Source organism: Cupressus sempervirens, chromosome 6 (assembly GCF_028749045.1).
Source record: "Cupressus sempervirens isolate cs-2001-9-10 chromosome 6, ASM2874904v1, whole genome shotgun sequence".
Lineage (NCBI taxonomy): Eukaryota > Viridiplantae > Streptophyta > Pinopsida > Cupressales > Cupressaceae > Cupressus > Cupressus sempervirens.
Genome location: NC_143123.1, coordinates 293,739,281 through 293,762,120, shown reverse-complemented (window position 1 = coordinate 293,762,120; position 22,840 = coordinate 293,739,281). Strand labels below are relative to the sequence as shown.

The following is a 22,840-nucleotide window of genomic DNA, read 5'->3' as shown; positions in this document are numbered from 1 at the left end:
TTTCAGGAATCGATATTGTTGCCTATATCTTTTATTATCCCGACGGGCAGTTTGGAGACAAGAATAAACATAGGTTGGTCACCGCACAAGTATGGAACCAATCTACTGATGTAGATGCCACAGGGGGGATATAAGGGATAATAGAATTGACTAAAGTTATGGGAAGAAACATAGGCCACGGGAGATAGGGACCCATGTGATATTGGAAGCACGGGCTCTGACACAGTCAAAACCCCTTGACAGATATAACAAGGACCGTAATGTCAAAGAAATACTATGGGTGAATCCTGGTTGGTTCAACCCCTTTATGCATAAACAAAGTGTTAATCAACTACACCACGTGGGTACCACCTTCATCATTTGGCATGGTAAACAGGGCATTTGCAATTATACTAGGTAATGTGTCATTATAATTACGTGACCAAAACATAAGCAAAGCAAGATATCGAGGGTTCAACCCATATTTTGAAAGAACTGACTCTCCTAATGAGGATCAAAGTAGGAGATTCCATCAAATGTATATATATAATGACATCATCCATTAAGTAAAAAAGAGAAAGAAAACAAAATGGTGCTAGACCTAGAAAGTTCTACGTACTAAAGGTAATATTAAAGGGACACAAATCTGTACCGACAACAATGACATATGGTAAGGAGTCGACATTGGTACAAGTTGTAAGGTGTTAGAGGCATCAAACACCAACCCATTAAAGATGGGTATTAAGGTATGTTTTAGTGTTAATATCATTTTATGAGATATTATAATTCAATACATATATAAGATGGAATCTATATATATATATATATATATATCTACATTGAAAATAATGGGATCATTCTCAAAGTAAGATAAGTAGGGATGACATTAGCTTACAGTTGTCTGCATATTATTGGAAAGATCTTATATTGAGTATTATTGTATTATCTCTCTTATTCTTACGTTCTATAAGAGCTATATGCCTTGATCTTTTCCTCCAAGGATGTTATTGCGGAAAAAAAAAGGAGATTGAGAGGGAGTCTAACAATTATGGATGAAGAGCTTAGATGATTTGTATTTAGGGGGAGTGACACTTCTTCAAAGGTAAAGGATCTTAGAAGATAGATGTTCAGAGGGAGTCTGACACATTCGTCTGAAGGAGCAAATAGAGGATATGATTTAGCCAACCTTTGGAGATCTTGGTCATATTGATTCAAAGGGAGTAAACCATGTTGAGAGGGATTTTCTAGTGATCAATAAATTGTAGCAGTCAAGAGGACTATGATCCATGAATATACCTTGTGACTATGTGATTTTAATGGGCCTACCCTCTATGTGCATCATGAGGAAGTGACAACTTGCAAATGATGTCACTTGTATTTGCAGAAGTTATTGAAAGGTGATGATCTTACAATAACTTAATTTTCTATTATGATGGATATCTTACGATGTCTATGCAGATCATGATAAATTATACCATGCATGGATGATGTTTATATGGTAAGCATTAGAGGATATAATTTAGTCAACCTTTGGAGATCTTGGTCATATTGATTCAAAGGGAGTAAACCATGTTGATAGGGATTCTCTAGTGATCAATAAATTGTAGCAGTCAAGAGGACTGTGATCCATGCATATACCTTGTGACTATGTGATTTTAATGGACCTACCCTCTATGTGCATCATGAGGAAGTGACAACTTCCAAATGATGTCACTTGTATTTGCAGAAGTTATTGAAAGGTGATGATCTTACAATAACTTGATTTTCTATTATGATGGAAATCTTACGATGTCTATGCAGATCATAATAGATTATACCATGCATGGTGGATGTTTATATGGTAAGCATTATGAGAATGCGTGTGCACATACCTTATAAACAATTTTTGAGTATATGGTGAATGTTATGCAAATTGATGTTCTAGAGGCCATTACATAGAGTATGTGGTGAATATCATACGACTTGATGTTTTGAAGGTCAATACTTGGTGAATATCTTGCATCTCATTCTAGAGGCCATTACTCAAAGAGTATCTGGTGCATATCGTATGTTGATATTCTGGAGACCAATACTCAATTGTGATATCAAAATGGTGAATATCATATGTTGATATTCTAAAGGCCAATACTCATGACATCAAATGTGATATCAAAATTCCTTAATATGCGATTCCTAAAGATTGCCAGTAGTGTAATATTTGTCTTGTGTTTATCCTCTCTAGCTAAGAGGGAGTGTTGATGTTTGGTAGCTTCAGTCAGATAAAAACTATGAGTATATATAGGTATATATGAGATATAAGTTCATTATGTGAGAAAAATTAATATAATACTAATATATATACAACTATGATTATATTTGTTATTATATTAAACAATCAAATTAATGAATAAACATGTCCCATGAAGGGACATGTCTCTTCTTATCCTTTTCTCATTATAAATAAGAGGTTGTGGCTATTTGGAACACACATACCAAATAGCATGGCAGGGCTTAGTACATTTGCAGCAATCCTTGGAAAATCAACATAACACATATTCCTATTTTAAATCTATCTTACCCACCTACAAACCATTATCAAGATACCCCCTATACTACTCATTTGAGGTGATACCCCTTCTCCACAATTAAATTTTTCTCAAACATAAAATTCCTTAATATGTGATTCCTAAAGATTGCCAGTAATGTAATATATGTCTTGTGTTTATCCTCTCTAGCTAAGAGGGAATCTTGATGTTTGGTAGCCTATGACTATATATAGTTATATATGAGATACAAGTTCATTATGTGAGAAAAATAATATAATAATGATATCTATACAACTATGATTATATTTGTTATTATATTAAATAATCAAATTAATGAATAGACATGTCCCATGAAGAGACATGTCCCATGAAGGGACATGTCTCTTCTTATCCTTTTCTCATTATAAATAAGAGGTTATGGCTATTTGGAACACACATATCAAATAGCATGGCAGGGCTTAGTATGGTAAGCATTATGAGAATGTGTGTGCACATACCTTATAAACATTTTTTGAGTATATGGTGAATGTTATGCAAATTGATGTTCTAGAGGCCATTATACAAAGTACGTGGTGAATATCATACGACTTGATGTTTTGAAAGCCATTACTCACAATATTTGGTGAATATCTTGCATCTCATTCTAGAGGCCATTACTTAAAGAGTATCCGGTGCATATCATATGTAGATATTCTGAAGACTAATACTCAATTGTGATATTAAAATGGTCAATATCATATGTTGATATTCTGAAGGCCAATACTCATGACATCAAATGTGATATCAAATTCCTCAATATGTTATTCCTAAAGATTGCCACTAGTGTAATATTTGTTTTGTGTTTATCCTCTCTAGCTAAGAGGGGGTGTTGATGTTTCGTAGCTTCAGTTAGATAAAAACTATGACTATATATAGTTATATATGAGATATAAGTTCATTATGTGAGAAAAATTAATATAATAATGATATATATACAACTATGATTATATTTGTTATTATATTAAATAATCAAATTAATTAATAGACATGTTCCATGAAGCGACATGTCTCTTCTTGTCCTTTTCTCATTATAAATAAGAGGTTGTGGCTATTTGAAACACACATACCAAATAGCATGGCAGGGCTTAGTACATTTGCAGCGATACTCGGAAAATCAACATAACACATATTCCTATTTTAAATCTATCTTACCCACCTACAAACCATTATCAAAATACCCCCTATACTACCCATTTCAGGTGATACTCCTTCTCCGCAATAAAAAAAAATTCAAACATTAATCCTTAAGCCCTCTTTCTCCATTGTTGATATATATTACTGCTTGCCTTATCTTAGCCAATTTCTTCTTCTCTATTATTATTCACTCAAACTCCACTCCTTGCTCATTTTCTGCTTCCCACTCTAAATTTTTCATTTCCTGCACCTCCTCTTCTACTAAAATCGCCATAACCAGCACCTACTCTGCTCCCTATTTTATGTACTTCTATACTTCTTTCTTTGCCTTCTCCATTTTCCACTGTTACATAGCTACCAAAATAATTCACCTAACAAGACAACCAATATTTGAAAACCTGAACCTTGATTAAAATTTATTTTATTTTATTTTTAATCATCTTTAATAAAATCGAAGTATGCTCTTAATTCAATCCAAAATACAAATTGAGAGGTTCAAAACAAAGTTTGATTGAGAAAACAAAACAGGCTACCCAAAATCATACTCATTATATGATTTTTGCATTAACCCTACATGGAATTTCTGTAGAATATGCAATTTTACTTTTTTTGCATGCAAAAATGAGACATGGAATATAGAACAGCAAATTCCAATTCCAATAAATGTTGATTAGCAATCATTTAAAACAGAAACAAGTAAGGGGAACCCCTCAAACATCAAAACATTATGGATATTGTATAAAAAATGTTGATATAAATACGGAAACCATCATAAACCAAAAATAATTAATTAGGGAAGTAGTTCTAACTTCTAACTAATAAATGCTAATAAAAGTAGGACCGTTAATGTGAGCATCAGATATACTTGTGTAACAACAAATATTGTTCAGCATCACCAATAACTTGATATGTTTTATTTCTGCCAACTGGTCACTCATAACTGTGTCGTTCAATAGTAAAAACAAAAAATCAGACCTAAAGGTGGCAAACTAGCTAGTAGAAATGACAAATATGACAACCTCTAAAACTAATAGATGGAAGTTAATGATTTGAAGTGGCTGCAATATGATGTATGATTGTTGAATGTACCTTGCAACGGCTGGCATTTGTACAACAGTTCAACAAACGCAATCATAGCCAAGTAAAGGGCTATGCAGCAGAAAAAAGGTCCTTAAATGCTTTCACAATTGACAATAATAGAATATCACTTGATTTGCTTACAAATATTGATCAATCCAGTCATTTACAAACTGAAATCTCAAATAAATCTTAATAATCAGCACGAATGCAACCCCCAGATAAAATCTCCTCACATTGTCAAGCAGATTTTGTCCTCCACTTCAATAATAGAAACCAAGAGCATTTTTGTCCTTCATATCTTTTGCACCAAGATGTTTCATCCTCAAGTGCTCAATCTTGGAAAAAAGAATCAATGACAATGACAATGGATGATACATTTGACCAATTTATCATCCTTTTGTAAACTCTTTTGGGCTCTCAATTTGAATTTGAATTTTCCCTCCAAAAACTTTTAAAATGTTTTTAAAATTAAAATAATAATATTTAAGCTCCCTTTTTTGAATAAAGAGAATTAACCCACCCAACCTAAAATATTATCATTTCCCTTATTTTATCCCTTAGCCTACAGGAAATGAAGAAAGAGACTGCATTTTTGCAATGGAATTTATTTCGAAGTAGGAATTTGACAATTTCACTAAAAGTAGTATTTTCAATAAATACCTATTTGCTGATCATTATTCTGCAAAGGATAAGGTGCAAGGAGAGATTTTCTTTTGTTGAACCTTAAAAATCATATTTAATTTCTAAACCATTTTTACAGTTCCCAATTACAGAATTAATACAGGATTGCTATATGTGCCCAATCATCCTTGCAAAAAAAAGTATAAACCAGGGATAAACCAAAGATTTACCTGATAGATATCCAACATGTATGCATAGAGATTGGGATACTCAGACAACTTTTTCTTGCTGCACTTAAAGAGAATGTGATAAACAGGATCAAAGCGAAACATGGTAGTAAATAACCGAACATCTGCAAGTGTTATGAGTTCCCCACACAAGTATCTTGAGGAAGCCAAGTGCATTTCTAAAGTATCTAGTGTATCAAATAGACACTCTGCTGCAGTTTTGTATGCCTCTTGGCTTTGTGCAAATCCACATCTGCAATAAAGAAGATATATAATATCAACCAATTAATCTGAAGCATCAGGTTGAAGCTAATCGGTAAGATTAGATACATGTTTTATGACAGCACAGACAACCTCACAAAAGGATACTTTGATAGAAAACAAACTGTTTAGGAAACAAAATGAACATACACCATAGATACTGTAGAAAAACATTCAATAATTTATAACATTAACACAGAATGCTTTCATATTTCCTGATTACTCTTAGATGTTAAGAATAATTTCTTTTAACAGTAATATAGTAAGGAACCATGTGAAGAATTAGGCCTGTGAACCATGTGAAGAATTAGGCCTGTGACTGCTTGAAAAGTGTACCGATTCTGGACTTGAATCAATTGTCCCACCTATAATAAAGATACATATGCACTTATTGATAGTCAATCCAGACAAATCGAATAATAGATTTCAGTCACAATCTGACATATTTGTAATACATGAGAAGCTTTGAATGAGTGGTACTAAGGCTTCCTATTTTTGAGTCTTGAGACTACTCCATAAATTGGAGCATACAACTTTTGAGAATGCCACATTATCACACCATATCCACTTAAGACTCCCTTATATTCTGTGTCTGCATCTACACCATGTTAATAATGGAGTCTTGTCTGGCAACTTATCAAATATATTGATGCTTATATATATGACAGCACTGTACCGATTTGATTCATATAACCTTACAAGACTGGTAACTCGTCTTTAATCTGTCCCTTATTTTAATAATTTTTAATTCATGAATTACAAGTTTCAAGCAACAACTTAGATAAAAAATTGACCAATATGTCTACATTTCATTGATATCCGTAACATTTAGCAACCTTGGTCACCCTTGGCATTTGGCATGTGGTTACTGCAGTATCTACAGTTCTCTAAATTCACTTGTCCGCTCAGTTGCCTTTTTGGAGCTCGGATCTATCTTTTTTGCTACCTTTTCAACATTGGTGGTACACAAAATCATAAGATCCAAATAGAATGTTCCACATGACTAATCCTCAACCAACTTGTCTATCTCTATGTGCACTTCTGCCATTGCTTCTCTTCAAGTTCTATGGTTTCCCCTTAGCTTCAATCTCAGAGAGTTTTCTTTCGCTTACAGCAAACTGCTATCACTATTTCCTATTAAAAACTTAGTTTTCTATGAGCCAAATTTCATCTTGGAAGTACTTCATTTGAGCTCACCCTAAACCAATAACACTAGTATGCATGTGCACACCATGTGCTCCAAGACACAACATATCCATTGGAGTGCATTATGGTCTATTTTGTCTTAGGGCAATGGTGTTGGGATTTTTCCTTGATGGACTGTTTGGTTGAATTTGTCATGTTGCCAAGTGCTGAATATGTGATTCAATCAGATAAGGCACATGTGTATTACTGTCCTAGTTATTTGTGCACCATTTGGTTGTAGAAACTGTGTTGCTGTATCTGTTCACGTCTGGGGCATACGATGAGCTTGCTTGCAGATTGTCCATTCAAGTTGCCAAGTGTTGAATGTTTTTGGTAGTATTTCTTCATTGCCTCAATGTGTTTCTTTTGCAACTGTCGATCTCCTTGTGGGGGAGCCCTGACATGACTCCCAGTTTGTTATGAGGGTCTTGCAGCTACTGTTTCAAATGAGGAAAGACCAATAAACCTTCACCGGTGGATACAGTTTAGATGCTCACTGCAATATGCATTACTGCCATATGGGAGCTGTTTAAATAATGATAAGAAACAGCCAATGAAAGACTATACTTTGCCAGGTATTCTTGCCTATATAAGAATGCAAAACGCATGTACAGGTGAAAACGGCAAGTTACTTCATCCATTGGTCTGAGCGTTTGGCATTTTTTGGCTGAGAGTGGGTGTGCATTATTGAATTGGATGTTGTAGTTGTACAGTGATATAATGGAGAAAACAGAAGCATTATTCTTTAAGCAACATTTTGAGCATAGTATGTGGCGGTAAAAAATGTTTTTTTTTGCAAATCTGTTTGCCATGTTTTCTAAGCAAGGGGATGATGTGTATTCTCTCCAGGTCTGCAGTTTTGAGATGTGCATTCCTTGTTTGGTAGTCGGTCGTATATACTAGCTGGCATCTTTTTTGTAGAGGTCGCATGAGTCTTGAATCAAGTATAATGCTGACAACCATCTAGACAGATAAGTCTAATGAATGAGTGTGTAGGAGGAATGATGATGAAACAGCTTCGTTACAGTCAGTTTGGGGTGTCAAGGTTATGACAGGTCAGCGACTGTGCACTGAACAAAAGATAATATTCTAAGTTGCCGGCTCGGATTTGGTTCCAAGTTTGAAGTTCGAGAACCGGTTCGCAAGTTCTTCAAAATTTTGGATAGGGGTTTGGGTTTGTTAGTACAAAAACGTATAAAAATTATTATATATATATATATAGACACATATTTATGAAGCATGAGTTAAAATTAGAATGTAGCATAGTAGCATAAACACATTTAAACAACAAAAACACCATAAACAGTTAAACTTGTAATCATAGTGATCATACCATCATATAGTTCAATCAACTTCAACATCAAAGATCCAAAACATTATAAATATCAAGTTCAAGTATCATTGTTTCACGTCATTGTTCAACTAATCGAAAGAAAAACTCCATGCACAACTGGATGCTTGCTCAAAAACTTATGTGCTCTTCCTTAAGACAAAATAACCTGTTTGGAAACATAAAATGACAATGAGAGGCCACCAAAAGCAATTCATAACAACTTTTACGGTTATGGACACCAAAAAAACATTTCATTTTTGCCCAAAAAAGTACTTTCCAGCTGTCCGCAGACCCAGTTCACTGCAAGTTCAAAATGGGTTTGAACGTTTTGGTCTTGGTTTGCTCAGGTTCAAACCTAGTTTGAATCCAATCGTACCTGCAAGGCAAAAAAAAAACCCTGCCAACCAATTCAAACTTTTTCTAGTTGGGGGGGGAGGTACCATGGTAACTTAGATAATATTCTATAGCAATTAAAAGCATTGTATGATATGTTTTTTCGACGAGTAGAAAATGTTTTTTTACCTTTTTCTTTTAATCATACAGAGCGCAGGCTGTAGGTGTGCATTTTGATTTTGAGAAGCAGGTGACATTAAAAGATGCAGTGTGCGCGAACTTTTCATTGTGTGTTTTACCAACTCATGGTAAAACAAAAGTTTGAACTTATTGTAAACCGGTTGCCTTTTGCTGACTGTTGTGGGTAGGAGCCCCTTTAAGGTTGATGCATCTGTTCTTTAAGGTTGTTGCGTATGTTCATTAAGGTTGGAGCCTTAATTGGTTCTAATTGAGCCAAAGAGTTGTAGCTCTAATTGTACTGGGTAGAAGCCCATTTTGTTGAAGATTAGTGATACCATGGTTTTACTCAAAAGGGTTTCCATGAGATAAATTGTGTGTTCTTGTTTTCCTTGCTTAGCTTTAAGTTGTTTACTATATTAAAGTTTCAAAATATTGGTTCAACCCCTCACCCTCTCATTTTTTTGCGGTTTTCAATTGGTATTAGAGCATAGGTCTCTTCCAAAAGATTAAAAGCCTAAGAGTAAGTTTGTCCTGATGAGTGCCTTAGAGGGTCTTGCCATAAATCGTGCTCCTCTTTTTAATGGGACTAACCAAAGTAACGAGAATCGCGCTGAAATCGCGTGAATCACCGATTCAGCGATCAGATTCATGCACCCCAATTTTTTTGGAGTCCAAAATCGTGGTCGGCGATTTCATCAGGTGAATCGCATGTATCGGCGATTCACTCAAAAAATCGCCTGAATCGCCATTAGAAATCGCCAAAAATCGGCTGGCAACAGCATGCATGTTTAGTTGGAAATAATAATAAAATCACTTATGTTTTTTGCTTTCTTTTTTACCTTTCCTCTTTGTTATAACCCTAAAGGGCTTCTAATTGTTAAGCATGACTAGAAGAGAGGAGAAGAGAAAAGAAGAACCATAGGTTATAAAAAAAAAAAAAAAAAACGACGACAAATAAAAAATGTTTAGAATGCATAACGGATGATGCCCAAGGGAAGGGAAAGACATAATTAGGTAGTAAAACATCAACGGTTCCCAGAAAGAGTGTGGGATCAGAAGAAAATCACAAAAACACTGTGTTCCATATAGTTTTGTGTGGGTTTCAAAGTGCAAATTTGGTTTTGGCGACAGGGGCGCTGCCCCAGGACCCCGCGAGGGCGCTACCCCTCAACCTCGCTGGGGGCGTTGCCTCCTAGACCCCCAGTCGCTGCGGTTATCAGTCGTGGGAAGTCTCACCAATTGATGAGACCTGAAGCTGTTGCAGGCATGCAGTGTCTGTGGTGGTGAGAACAATAGAGCAAGCCTTTCAAGAAGGGTGATATGCTTTGAAGCACTTGGAGTAGGTGTTGGATGTGAAGCTGTCTTATAAAAACTCTTTACCCCATGTGGTAAACACAAACTTCCATGTTTATATATGTTAAGTTTCAACTTCTATTTGATGATGTTATAGTGTGTTTAAGTTATATTCAATAAAGGGTGCATGAAATAAGTCTTAAATTGTTAAAATCTCTACATTTAAAGGGTTTTTTCAAATTTACCGATTCATCGCCGATTCACCGGCAATTCACCCCCGATTCACGATTCGATTCGGCCGTGCCGATTCCGATACGATTCCGATTCTCGTTACTTTGGGACTAACTATACCTTTTGGATTCTTCATATGAAAACCTACATTATTTCATAAGGATTTGATGTGTACATGAGTGTTGTAAATGGCTACATTGTCCCAGCTCAACCCCCTACTAGTGCGGATGCAAAAAGGGACTTCGAAAATAATGCCAAAGCAATGAATGCATTGTTGTGTGATCTCTCAAAATCTGAATTTGTCAAAGTTATTGACTGTGACTCAGCCAAAGAAGTGTGGGATAAGTTGTTCAATGCTTATCATGGTGATGATAAAGTTGGAAAGGAAAAAGTTCAAATCCATAGAATCATTTTTGAAGGCAGTCGCATGAAGGAGGATGTGAATGCTGCAGCTTACTTTGTAAATGTTTAAAAGGGTCTTGGTGAAGCTATTGATGAAAAGACCATTATTCAAAAGATTCTACGCACTCTTCCCATGAAGTTCAATGCCAAGGTTTCTATTATTGAAGAAATGTCAGATTTGGACACTCTTACAGTGGAAAAAAAAATGGTATCCTAACTGCTCATGAGATGAGAACTAATGTTTAAGGGACTTCCAAAGTGAGATGGCATTCAAGGCTTGTAGCGTTAGCAAGGACAAAGAGAAAAGGCAAAGTGAAAGCTCGGATGAAGGTTCAAATGAGGAAACTGCAGACCTTGTTAGGAAACTGAAAAAGGGCCTTCGCAAGAGCAAAGGCAAGATCACTTTGAAGTGCTTCAATTGTGGAAAACTAGGCCAATTTGCATCAAAGTGTCCCTATGATAGAGAAGATGACAGCCAAGTGAAAGGAACACAAAAGCTAGGACAATAAGATTTTAGAAATGACATTGGAAAGATGACAAGTCAAAAAGGATGTTATATTCTAAAGATGGCAGCGATGATACTTCCAATAACGAGGATGATCCTCAAAATGATGAGATCTTATTCATGGTTATCAATGATTTCAACTTGGAAGAGCATGAAAAATGTGGGGTTCCCAAGTTTGAAGGCTCAAATTTCACTGGAGATTTAGAATGATGATTTATGTTAAGGCTCTTGAACTTGATGTATGGGAATATGTTTCAGTTGATTACGTTCCTCCCATTAATCTCTCAAATTCTGAAAAAAGAGTGGCAGAAAATGCAATGGCAATGAGCACAATTTTTAGTTGTCTTGATGATTCTAAGTGTGACAAGTATTTACATCTCAATACAAGTAAAGAAATTTGGAAGCAACTACATGCTACATATGGAAAAGATTTCCAAAAGGATATGGCTTGTATAGCCATGGAGAACACTCAGTTTGAGGACCAACACTGTCATGAGGATGTGGACATGGATGATGGTGAATTTGACTAAGAGCTTGAATTAGTTGTGGCCTCAGGTGAAATTAAACTCGAGAAGAAAAATCAGAATCTTATAGATCTGCTGCAAATGGAAAGTGAAGAAAAATTGAAGATTGCAATGGCCCTTTGTGAGGTTGAAAAACAATTGACTGATTCCAATATTTGAATGAGGAGGCCAAGATAATTCGTGAGAACCTTAAAAATCAGATTCAGCTAGAGGAAGAAAACATCACCAAGTTAGAGGCTGAAATTGTTTCATTGAGAAACATTGGTAAATCTGTTATCTTATCAAGTGAGGAGTTTTCTAACAACAACTGCAACATATCCTTGGATGATATTCTTGCTTCTCAAGAATCAACTCTTGACAAGAGAGGAATTGATTTGGAAGATGATCAAAGTTCTTTGTCCAAAGGAAAAGGGACAACTAGGGTCAAGTGGTGAGCAGCCCACTATCTCTCAACCAAATCAATCAAACAAGGTGAACAAGCCCTTTTTCTATGGTTATTGTTTTACATGCAATTATTTTGGACACAAGGCTATAGATAGATTGTAAAGCTCCTCGTAGAAGAAAGACTTATCAATTTGAAAGAAATGTTTTTGGCTCTTTTAGAATATACAATTTAATTTGTTTCAGTTGTACCAAGTTTGGTCATACTTCAAGGTTTTGCAAGAATTATGGTGCAGGATCACTCATCAGAGCTGAAACTAAAGGGAAGCCACAGTTTATCGAGGTAAGGAAAAAGAGCCAAGAGGCACCCCTCAAGTCTCCAATTGTTATAACTGCCCTTCTAAAAAAATACAAGAAGGATATATGGTACATTATAGTGGCTGCTCTAGACACAACAGGTGACTTAAGTAAGTTTCATACCATTAAGAAAATTATAAGAGGTAAAGTAAAATTTGTTGGTAGTTCTTCAAAAAAGTTGCTGGTATAGGAACTCTCTTATTGAATAATGGTCAAAGTATTGCTGAGAATGCACTCTATGTTTAAAGGACTGAAACATAATTTGTTAAGTGTGAGTGAGCTATGTGATCAAGGGTATTGATCTTGGCTTTAATTCAAATTTTTGCATCATTAAGAAAGGGAAAGATGTCAAAGCTAATGCAACTAGAGCAGAGATTAATCTTTATATTCTTGATGACTCTAATGCTGAAACTTGTTGTTTAGGCAAAGTGAATGATGCTTGGCTTTGGCACAAGCATCTTGGACACATTAATTTTGATAACTCAATCAAGATCAGCAAGAAGGAAGCAGTTAGAGACATGTCAAAGATTGAGAAACCAAAAGGATATTGTTTGCAAGAATAGTCAAGAAGGGAAGCAAACAAGAGCTTCCTTCAAACCAAAAGAATATGCCAGCAGCAAGCCACTTCAATTAGTTCACACAGATCTTTATGGACCAACTAGGACAAGAAGCCGTCATGGTGAGAAATATTTTATGCTGTTGATTGATGCTTATACTCGCATGACATGGGTTTCTTTTCTAAAAGAGAAGTCAGAGGCTTTAAACAAATTCAAAGTGTTCAAAGCCTTAGTTGAAAGTAAAATGGATTTGAAGATTAAATGTTGGCATTCTGATAATGGTGGAGAGTTCACTTCTAATGAATTCATGAGCTTTTGTGAACAACATAGCATTAGAAGATAGGTTTCAGCTCCTAGAACACCACAACAAAATGGTGTGGTGGAAAGAAAGAATAGAACAGTCCAAGAAATGGCACATTGCTTGATGAGTGAAAGGAAGGTAAGTGATACATTTTGGAAAGAGGTTGTCCATAGAGCTGTGTACATTCAAAATAGGACATTGTTGAGGTCCAAGTTTAACAAGACTCCATATGAACTTTGGAAAGGTAAACCAATTACAGTCAAATATTTTAAAAAATTTGGTAGCACATGTTACATTAGAAGAGATGAAGATGGCTTAAGTAAATTTGATTCTAGGGCTGATGAAGGATTTTTTCTTGGTTGCTCCTCTAAGAGTAAAGCTTTCAAATGTTATAACAAGAAGTTACATAAATTGGTTGAAAGTGCAAATGTTAAAATTCATGAGTTTACTAACAAGTCTAGTGAAAATGTGGGCAGCATAAATGAAGAAAAAGTTCAGACCAGCACTACTATACCCACATCTTCTCCACCCACACAAACTGGAGCAGCCAGCAAAGGTGAAAAAAATGTAAAGATTCTGCAAATTCTGTATTCTTTGAATCAGACTTTTACTTCAGTCCTTGATAGCTGAGAATGGTCTTCTAATATTCTGAATATTGAATAAGTTGACACCTATATTTCTGATCTGAAATTATATATTTCTGCAATAGATCAGTATGATGATATTGCTTGAGGAAATAGCCTTAATTGTATAACATGTGAAGAACACTGAACTTCTCTAATGCTGATACAATAAGGAATAATCAACCTTTGATTGAATGAGAGTATCTCTGATATTAATTGCAGGATATTGATGCTTAGAAGAGCAGACTTAATTGTTACTGTGTGTCCTCTAACTGCACCGATAACCTCCCTATATATCCTTACTAAAGGGTATGTCCCTCAAAGGGACATATCCCTTACCTAAACTAGCATTAACTAATTTTCCTATAAGTCAATGATCTTGGAAGATAAACACAATAACATCTAACTAACAATGTGTTAGCTTAGTTACGGGTTATAAGATTACTTCTTGAGAACTCACCGGCTCCTTAGGAAAATATATATAATCTAATGCCAGCCTAATGATATATTAGGGTAAAAATAGGTAGTACGGTTTGTACTTTCAGACCTATAGGTTATCTTGGTTAAATATACTTAACACTCCCTCTTAACCTGATAATCCTACAAAGAGATATTATATCTAGCAACACCAATACAAATGAATAAGCAGGAATTAATACTCTATATCTGTCTGACTCTTCTTAGTATGTGGTATCATAGAACACATGATACAAAGTCATTTTAATAAACCTGTGATATGACAAATCACTGCTACTAGTGATATATACAGGATAAATCTGAAGAGTAATTTAATCTCTTCATTTATCCAAGTTGTGATTCATAGAAATTGGTATTTCTATATCACAACAAGATCCTAAGTTTAAGATCTACCAGAATATAGGATAAATCTGGAGAATACTAAAATTCTTCCTTTATCCAAATTGTGACTCGTAGACATAGCAATGTCCATATCACAATACGATCTAAAAATCAACTAGATCTTACAGTAGAACTCTATTGTTTAGCACATTATCTAAAAGATTGTCATCTCTCATAATGCCTTTTATATAATTGTTCATTATCTTAGAGATCGTCACCTCTTAAATAATAAATGCAAATGGTGGAGCCCATAATAGTCAATAGCCTGACAAAATAAAAATATTTTATTAATAATTAAAAGAGTACATATGGATTACAACTCAACCATACCAAGTCTTCTCCTGAAGTGTTCTATCTTCACTCTAGATAGAGGTTTGGTGAGTATGTTTGTTGTTTGATCTGCAGTGCAAATGTATTCCAATTTTATAGAAATCTTGTCTACCATATCTCTTACATAATGGTAAGGAATTTCAATATGTTTGGATCTATCATGAAAAACTGGATTCACTGAGAGTTTGATGGAACTTTGATTATCACAATGAATAATTGTAGAATTCATGGCTTGCCTAAAAAATCCAACAAGTAACTTTCTTAGCCAAACTACTTCTCGAGAGGTCATTGCTACTGCAATGTATTCGGCTTATGTGAAGCTCTGAGCTACTGAAGACTATTTTCTGTATATCTAAGATATCATTGTTGATCCTAAATTGAAGCAGCATCCTGAAGTACTTTTCCTAACTTTAACACTTCCACCCCAATCTGAATCAGTGAATCCATACAAGTCTAAGGCAACTTTCTCACATTTGAGTCCAAAATTAAGAGTGCCTTGTAAGTATCTCATAATGTGTTTAACCGCAACTAGGTGATTTTCCTTTGGTTCACACATAAAATGACTTAAAGCATTAACTGCATAGCAAATATTCGGTCTTGTATTTACTAAGAACATAAGGGACCCAATCATCTATTTGTAGAGAGTAGAATCTATGGAAGGTGATTTTGCTGCTGCTTCCTTGAGTTTATGTAGATTAGTCTCCATTGGAGAAGACAAAGATTTGCAATTCCAAATTCCAAATCTCTTCAAAATGTCTGATGTATACTTTCCTTGATTAAGTATGATACTATCAGAATTTTGCCGTACTTCCAATCCTAGGAAGTAATGAAGGAGTCCCAAATCTTTCATCTCGAATTCTCTAGTTAGCTCTTTCTTGCACTGATCTATGAGATGATCATCACCTGTTATTAGTAAATCATCAACATACAATATCAGAATTACCATATCATTTTTATCTCTTTTATAGTATAAATTGGGATCAGCTTCATTCTTGGAGAATCCTAAGCCAATGAGATACTTATCAATTCTTTCATACCAGGCCTTGGGAGCTTGTTTAAGCCCATAGAGAGCTTTCTTGAGCCTACAAACAAAAGCGTTAGGATCATGAGTTTCAAATCCTTCAGGTTCCTCCAGATATACTTTTTTTGAAATCTTTCCATTTAGGAATGTTGTTTTCACATTCATCTGATGTACCTTCCATCCCTTTGATGCGACAATTGCTAAGACTACTCTTATGGAGGTATATCTGGCAACAAGAGCAAAGGTTTCTTCATAATCAATCCCTTCTTTCTGAGAAAATCCTCTGGCTACAAATCTGGCTTTATACTTCTCAATACTACAGTCAGCAACATGCTTTATTTTAAATATCCACTTGGAGGAAACAATAGAATTTCCTTTAGGTCTTGGAACAATTTCCCAAACATCATTTTTCATAATAAGTCGGTATTCTTCAGTCATAGCTTCTTTCCAAGCTGTATGTTTAATAGCATCAAAAGGATTGTTTGATTTTGTTTTGGATAAATCACTCATGTTTGTTGTATAACTAGAGAATCATTTAGGTCTTTTTCTTTCTCTGACTATTCCGGAAGGTGCAGCAAAGTCTTGAGCTACTTCAACTGTTTTAATGGCCCAAAGTGGTCTTTTCTTTGAATTTTCTTCAAGGTTCATATTTTGAATTTCATTTTCAATTTCTTCTAAGTTCTCCCTCTAGGACCCAGATTCACTATTTCTTTCAAAACTAGATAAAAGAGAAGGTTCATCAAAACTTATGACTCTTTTGAATGCAAGATTTTCTTCAAAGATTACATCCTTACTAAGTTCAATACTTTTCTGTCCAGGTATTAAAATCCTATATGCCTTAGATGTTTCACTATACCCTACAAAAATACCTTTCCTCCCAAAGGGTTCTAACTTGGTTCTCTTTTCTCTTGGAACATGGATATATACAGGACACCCAAAAATTCTAAAATGACTTATATTGTGTTTTACTTTAGTAAATACTTCTTCAGGAGTTTTATCTTCAAGATAAGAGTGAGGGCTTTTGTTTTGAATATATATAGCAGTACAAAAGGCTTCTGCCCAAAGATAATATTCTAGATTTTGATCAAAAATCATAGCTCTAGCAACTTCTATAATTGTCCTATTCTTTCTTTCTGCTACCCCATTTTGTTTTGGATTATAAAGAGCAGTGTACTCTCTCTTCATCCCTAATTCTTTACAAAACCTTTTAAACAAGTATGAGGTATATTTCCTTCGTTATTAGTTCTAAGGGTTTTAATTTTATGCCCTAAAAAGTTTCCAGTTATGTTTTGAATTCCTTAAATCTTTGTAGGATTTCTTCTAATTCTTTGCATTTTAAAAAGTAAATCCATGTTTTCCTAGAGAAGTCATCTATGAACAAGATATAATACCAGAATCCTCCAAGAGAAGGAACAGACATAAGTCCACATTAATCTAAATGAATTAATTCTAGTACATTATTTGTTTTTCTAGTACTATCATGAAAAGGACTTATGGTGTTCTTACCCAGAGCACACCCCTTGCAAATACTTGGGTGGTCTTTATTTAGTTTAGGTAATCCAATAACCATCTTCTCCATAGTTGATAAAGTTTTGAAATTTAGATGCCCTAATCTTCTGTGCCATATTTCATTTATATCTGCAGCTTCATGAACTAAGGTTTGAGTAGAACGACTAGATTCTGTATTCAATTCATACAAATATCATTTTCTCTGACCAATTAACTTTGCTTTCTTGATGGAGGAGTTCTTTGCCCAAGTTAATACTTTGCCATCCACAAATGCAACATTATGCCCATCATCTTCAAGTGTTGTAATTGAGATTAGGTTTCTTTTAATTCCTGGTACATAGAGTACACCTTTAAGAAGAAGAGTATTCCCTGATTTTAGTTTCAAAGTACAATTTCCAATTCCTTCAACGAAGTGTGCTGAATTATCGCCAATGGTAACTTCATCGTTAACCCTCTTTGATAAAGAGTCTAGTGTTTATTTGTATCCCGTTATATGTCTAGAAGACCCACTATCAATTACCCATGCTTTATTTGAAATTTCATTTGATAGTGAGGAATACAAAACACGGTTCTTAGGATCATAAGTATCTTCTTCCCTAATAACATTTGTACAGTTTGCTTGTTGTTTGGAATTTTCAAGATAATTAAATTTGTAGTGTCCAAATTTTTCACATTTGAAACACTTTATTTTAGATAGATCTTTCTTGGGTTTTCCATTCTTTTGATTTCCCTTTTTCTTCTTGAAATGTTTATTCTTGCCCTTATAGGAGTTTGTATTAAGAACATATAGTTCTTCATCTTTTGTTTTCGGTTTCCCTCCTTTCTTTAGTTTTTTGGATTCCTCTTGAAGGCAATCGTTCGTAAGTCTGTTAAAGTCCGGAAGATTATCTCTGGCATTTATTCCTTGTGCAAATGTCTCCCATGAATCTAGCAATCCATCTATAGCCATTAGTGTTAATTCTGTGTCATTAATAGTGGTTCCAAAACTTGATAGTTCATCTCTAATGCTGGCAACTCTTAGGAAGTAAGAATTTATCGATTCTCATTTCTTTATCTGAATGTGATTCAGTTGCCTTTTCAGTGCAAGAACCCTAGTTGAATTGTTTACTTCATATGCATTTCGTAATGCATTCATCATATCAAAGGCAATTTGATGTTTTGTAAGCATAGGTACGATATCATTTTTTACTCCATCTAAAATGATTTGAATGGCTTTTCTATTTTTTTTGCGCCAGATAGATTTGTGAGGTTCAACTGGAGGTTGTTTGGATGCTCCATCAACAAATTGTTTTACATCATTCTCTTCAAGAATCATCATGATTCTGAACTTTCAGGCTTCAAAATGTTCTTTCCCATGAAACCTGTCCTCGGGTCTGATTGTGTATGCCATTGAAAATAGAAGATAGTTTGCTAGATATATATGAAGTCTGATAACTGAATTTTGCAGAGCCAAGGTTCGACTACCAGAGCTCTGATACCATGTAAAGATTCTACAAATTTTGTATTCTTTGAATCAAACTTTTACTTCAGTCCTTGATAGCTGAGAATGGTCTTCTAATATTCTGAATATTGAATAAGTTGACACCTATATTTCTGATCCGAAATTATATATTTCTGCAATAGATCAATATAATGATATTGCTTGAGGAAATAGCCTTAATTGTATAATATGTGAAGAACATTGAACTTCTCTAATGCTGATACAATAAGGAATAATCAACCTTTGATTGAATGAGAGTATCTCTGATATTAATTGCAGGATGTTGATGCTTAGAAGAGCAGAATTAATTGTTACTGTGTGTGTCCTCTAACTGCACCAATAACCTCCTTATATATCCTTACTAAAGGGTATGTCCCTCAAAGGCATATATCCCTTCCTAAACTAGCATTAACTAATTTTCCTAGAAGTCGATGATCTTGGAAGATAAACACAATGACATCTAACTAACAATGTGTTAGCTTAGTTAAGGGTTATAAGATTACTTCTTGAGAAGTCACCGGCTCCTTAGGAAAATATATATAATCTAATGCCAGCCTAATGAAATATTAGGGTAAGAAGAGGTAGTACGATATGTACTTTCAGACCTGTTGGTTATCTTGGTTAAATATAATTAACAAAAAATGCCAAAGAAAAGTCACAATCATAAAGCGGAAGTGAAATCTCTTCCCTTGATGAAGCTGAAACCTCACATGTGCATTCCGAGCATGACACATGAGGTGAAATTGATGATTCTTTTTTTTAAACTCCTAAGTTTGTTCAAAAGAATCATCCCTCAAACCAAGTAATTGTTTAAAGGAGAACCAAGGCTATTAGAAAGAATGTTAATTACTTTGAGGGTGATGATTTTTCACGAATTTCTTTGTATGAGCCAAGATGTTAAGAAGAGGCAGTCAAGAATGAGAATTGGATTGCAGCTATGAAGGAAGAGTTGGAGCAAATCCACAAAAGAAATACTTGGGAGTTTATGCCTAGACCCAAGGACAAGAATGTAATTGGGGCAAAATGGGTGTTTCACAATAAGGTAATTGATGAAGGTAAAGTCATAAGAAATAAGGCACGTTTGGTTTACAAAGGGTACTCACAAGTTAAAGGTGTTGATTTTGATGAGACATTTCCACCCATAGCTAGCCATTAGAATGCTTCTAGCTTATGCTCCATTCAAATTTTCTAAAGTATTTCAAATGGATGTTAAATCAGTATTTCTAAATGATGGTTTGAATGAGAAAGTATATGTTGAGAGCTGGAAGGTTTTGTGTTAACTAATAACTTGGATTATGTGTGCAAGCTGAAGAAAGTGCTCTGTGGACTTAAACAAGCTCCTCGAGCATGGTACAACAGCCTAGATAACTATCTACAGCTGCAAGGTTTCAAGAGAGGATATGTGGACAGCAACTTGTATGTCAAGGATGAAAGTAACAACATTCTCATAGTTGTGGTATATGTTGACGATCTGAGTTTTAGAAGTGACAGCTCTAAAATGACCAAGAAGTTTGTTCTCATGAGAGATGGATTCATGTTGAATCACTACTCATGAAACATGGGTCAATGAGTTTGACTCAAAAATCATCGTTAAATCCTAATAGCAATATCACAATTTGACTTGTTGTGGAAATTAGCTCCTACTTATCAATTAATGAGCTTAAGGGGCTTTCTGATGAATGGTTCATAAGGCACAACACTTGGTGAAGGTTTTGCAAATGGGGTTGCAAGCTTTGAGTTTAACCATGGAGGAAACTCCGTAGTTAAGCACGCTCAGGCTAGAGTAGTACTGGGATGGGTGACCTCTCGGGAAGTCTCAGTGCTTCACCACTGTGAGCATCACCTAGATCCAATGAGTGCCGGGAAGTCCCAGTGCTTCACCACTGTGAGCATCACCTAGATCCAATGAGTGCTAAGTGTTCCATTTATTCTCATGAGAGATGGATTCATGTTGAATCACTACTCATAAAACATGGGTCAATGAGTTTGACTCAAAAATCACACAGTTAAATCCTAATAGCAATATCACAAGAAGTTTGTTGATTGCATGAAAAATGAATTTGAAATGTCTATGATGGGTGAGTTGTCTTACTTTCTTGGACTGCAAATTAGTCAATCAGAAATTTTGACCACAAATACCAACCCTAAATCAAGAAATCTTAAAAGGTCATCTAAAAATAAACAATTTAAAAAATAGACTTGTTTAAATGTACGTATCTCGTCAAAGATAGTGATGGATATAAATAACAAATCCAACACTTGGCTCTAGCAATGATTCTAACAAAACTATTTTGTTTTGAATGTGGCAGTCCCAATGAATATATTCTATAACCTTGAAGAGCAGTCTTCAGCTCATTACGGTTACATTTCTAGAATAGTATTGTTTTCACAAGATTTTTTTGATAAAATTCAGACCATTGAACTTGAAGCACTTTGAATAAAGAGTTAATGAAATAATAGGATTCTCAATCTTTGCTCTTGCAATGACTCCGAAGATTTTGAGAGCAGTTGACTTGCCTTCTTTCACTAATGCTAATGATTTTTTGAACCCTCAATAGCTTTTTCCAAATCTGCAAACTTCATGTTATAAAACCCAAGGTCAGAAAAGGTCATGTTCACTGCTGAAAGCCTATGTAAACCATTCATATATCATTCTTTGATATCTGTAACTCTGCCATAAACTGCGCAAATCTTTTCTGGGACTTATTTTGATAGCTGACTAATTTTGGCATATATCTAAAACTTGCTGAAATTACCATATAAAGTATATGATTTTGTAATGTCCCATTTTTGAGACATTAGAAAAGTTAAAGGCATATTCATATAATACTAAAATTGACTTTGAGAGCGTGAACTCAAATTATAAAAAGTCAATTTAATATTATAAAGTGGGCTAAAAATGACAAGGAGAGATAAGACGAAAAGCCAGGAAGGGAGTCAAAGAGTCACTACTGTGAGAATAAAGGAGAAGAGACTCATTCATTTGGTATGCTTGATTTATCATTCATGTTTCAGTTTCTCTCGTGAGAGTTATTCAGAAAGCTTCAACTTTCAGCCTTGTGAGAATGTAGCCCCTCGTGCCGGCAGACAGTGAATGCAAACCCATTGTCCATGAAGACATCACTTCAGGTGTCTCATATGCGCTTACAAGTTCTTCTCTTAGTGTTCCAATTTGACTACAAAACTGTGTTTAAGATTGGATTTTGAATATTAGTTATTGTATTGCTGTTGTATAATACAATAACATGTTTTGAGGAATTTTATGAGTTTACTGGTTTTATACTGTTGGTTTATAATGCATTTTCATATTCTTGAATCCTGAATATTATTTTGAGAAGGAACTGGTTAATATCAATTGGAGAATCTACTGGTTTCTATTTTTGTTTCGTAATACATCTGCCTATGTTTAAGTTATGAATATATATTGAAGAAAGAAATAGAGTCAATATCTGTTTGGGATATTTTAGTGGTATCAGAGCTTTGTATTCTGCCAGCTTGTGTGGTTTTTGGAAATTGTTTATCAGAATTTCTAATCAGAGATTTCATCAGAAACATTTTACAAAAGGTTTAA

The 22,840-nt window shown here is 34.7% G+C and overlaps 1 protein-coding gene across 5 annotated transcripts in view; it reads right to left on the bottom strand.

The window, feature by feature from the left end:
* The window catches only part of LOC149552370 (Glutathione S-transferase family protein), a 38,545-nt gene that overhangs the window by 5,539 nt on the left and 10,166 nt on the right, over positions 1-22,840 (bottom strand). For 4 of the 5 annotated variants that reach the window (XR_016352910.1, XR_016352911.1, XM_089787907.1 and 1 more), the window contains exon 2: positions 5,609-5,858. Coding sequence is in view for 3 of the 5 variants with exons in the window: in XM_089787907.1 (XP_089644033.1) it covers positions 5,609-5,858 (250 nt within the window). In the remaining 2 variants the exon portion in view is untranslated. Of the gene's footprint in view, positions 1-4,871; positions 5,093-5,608; positions 5,859-22,840 lie in introns of those variants that run through there. The other variant, XM_089787908.1, reaches the window with a different exon arrangement.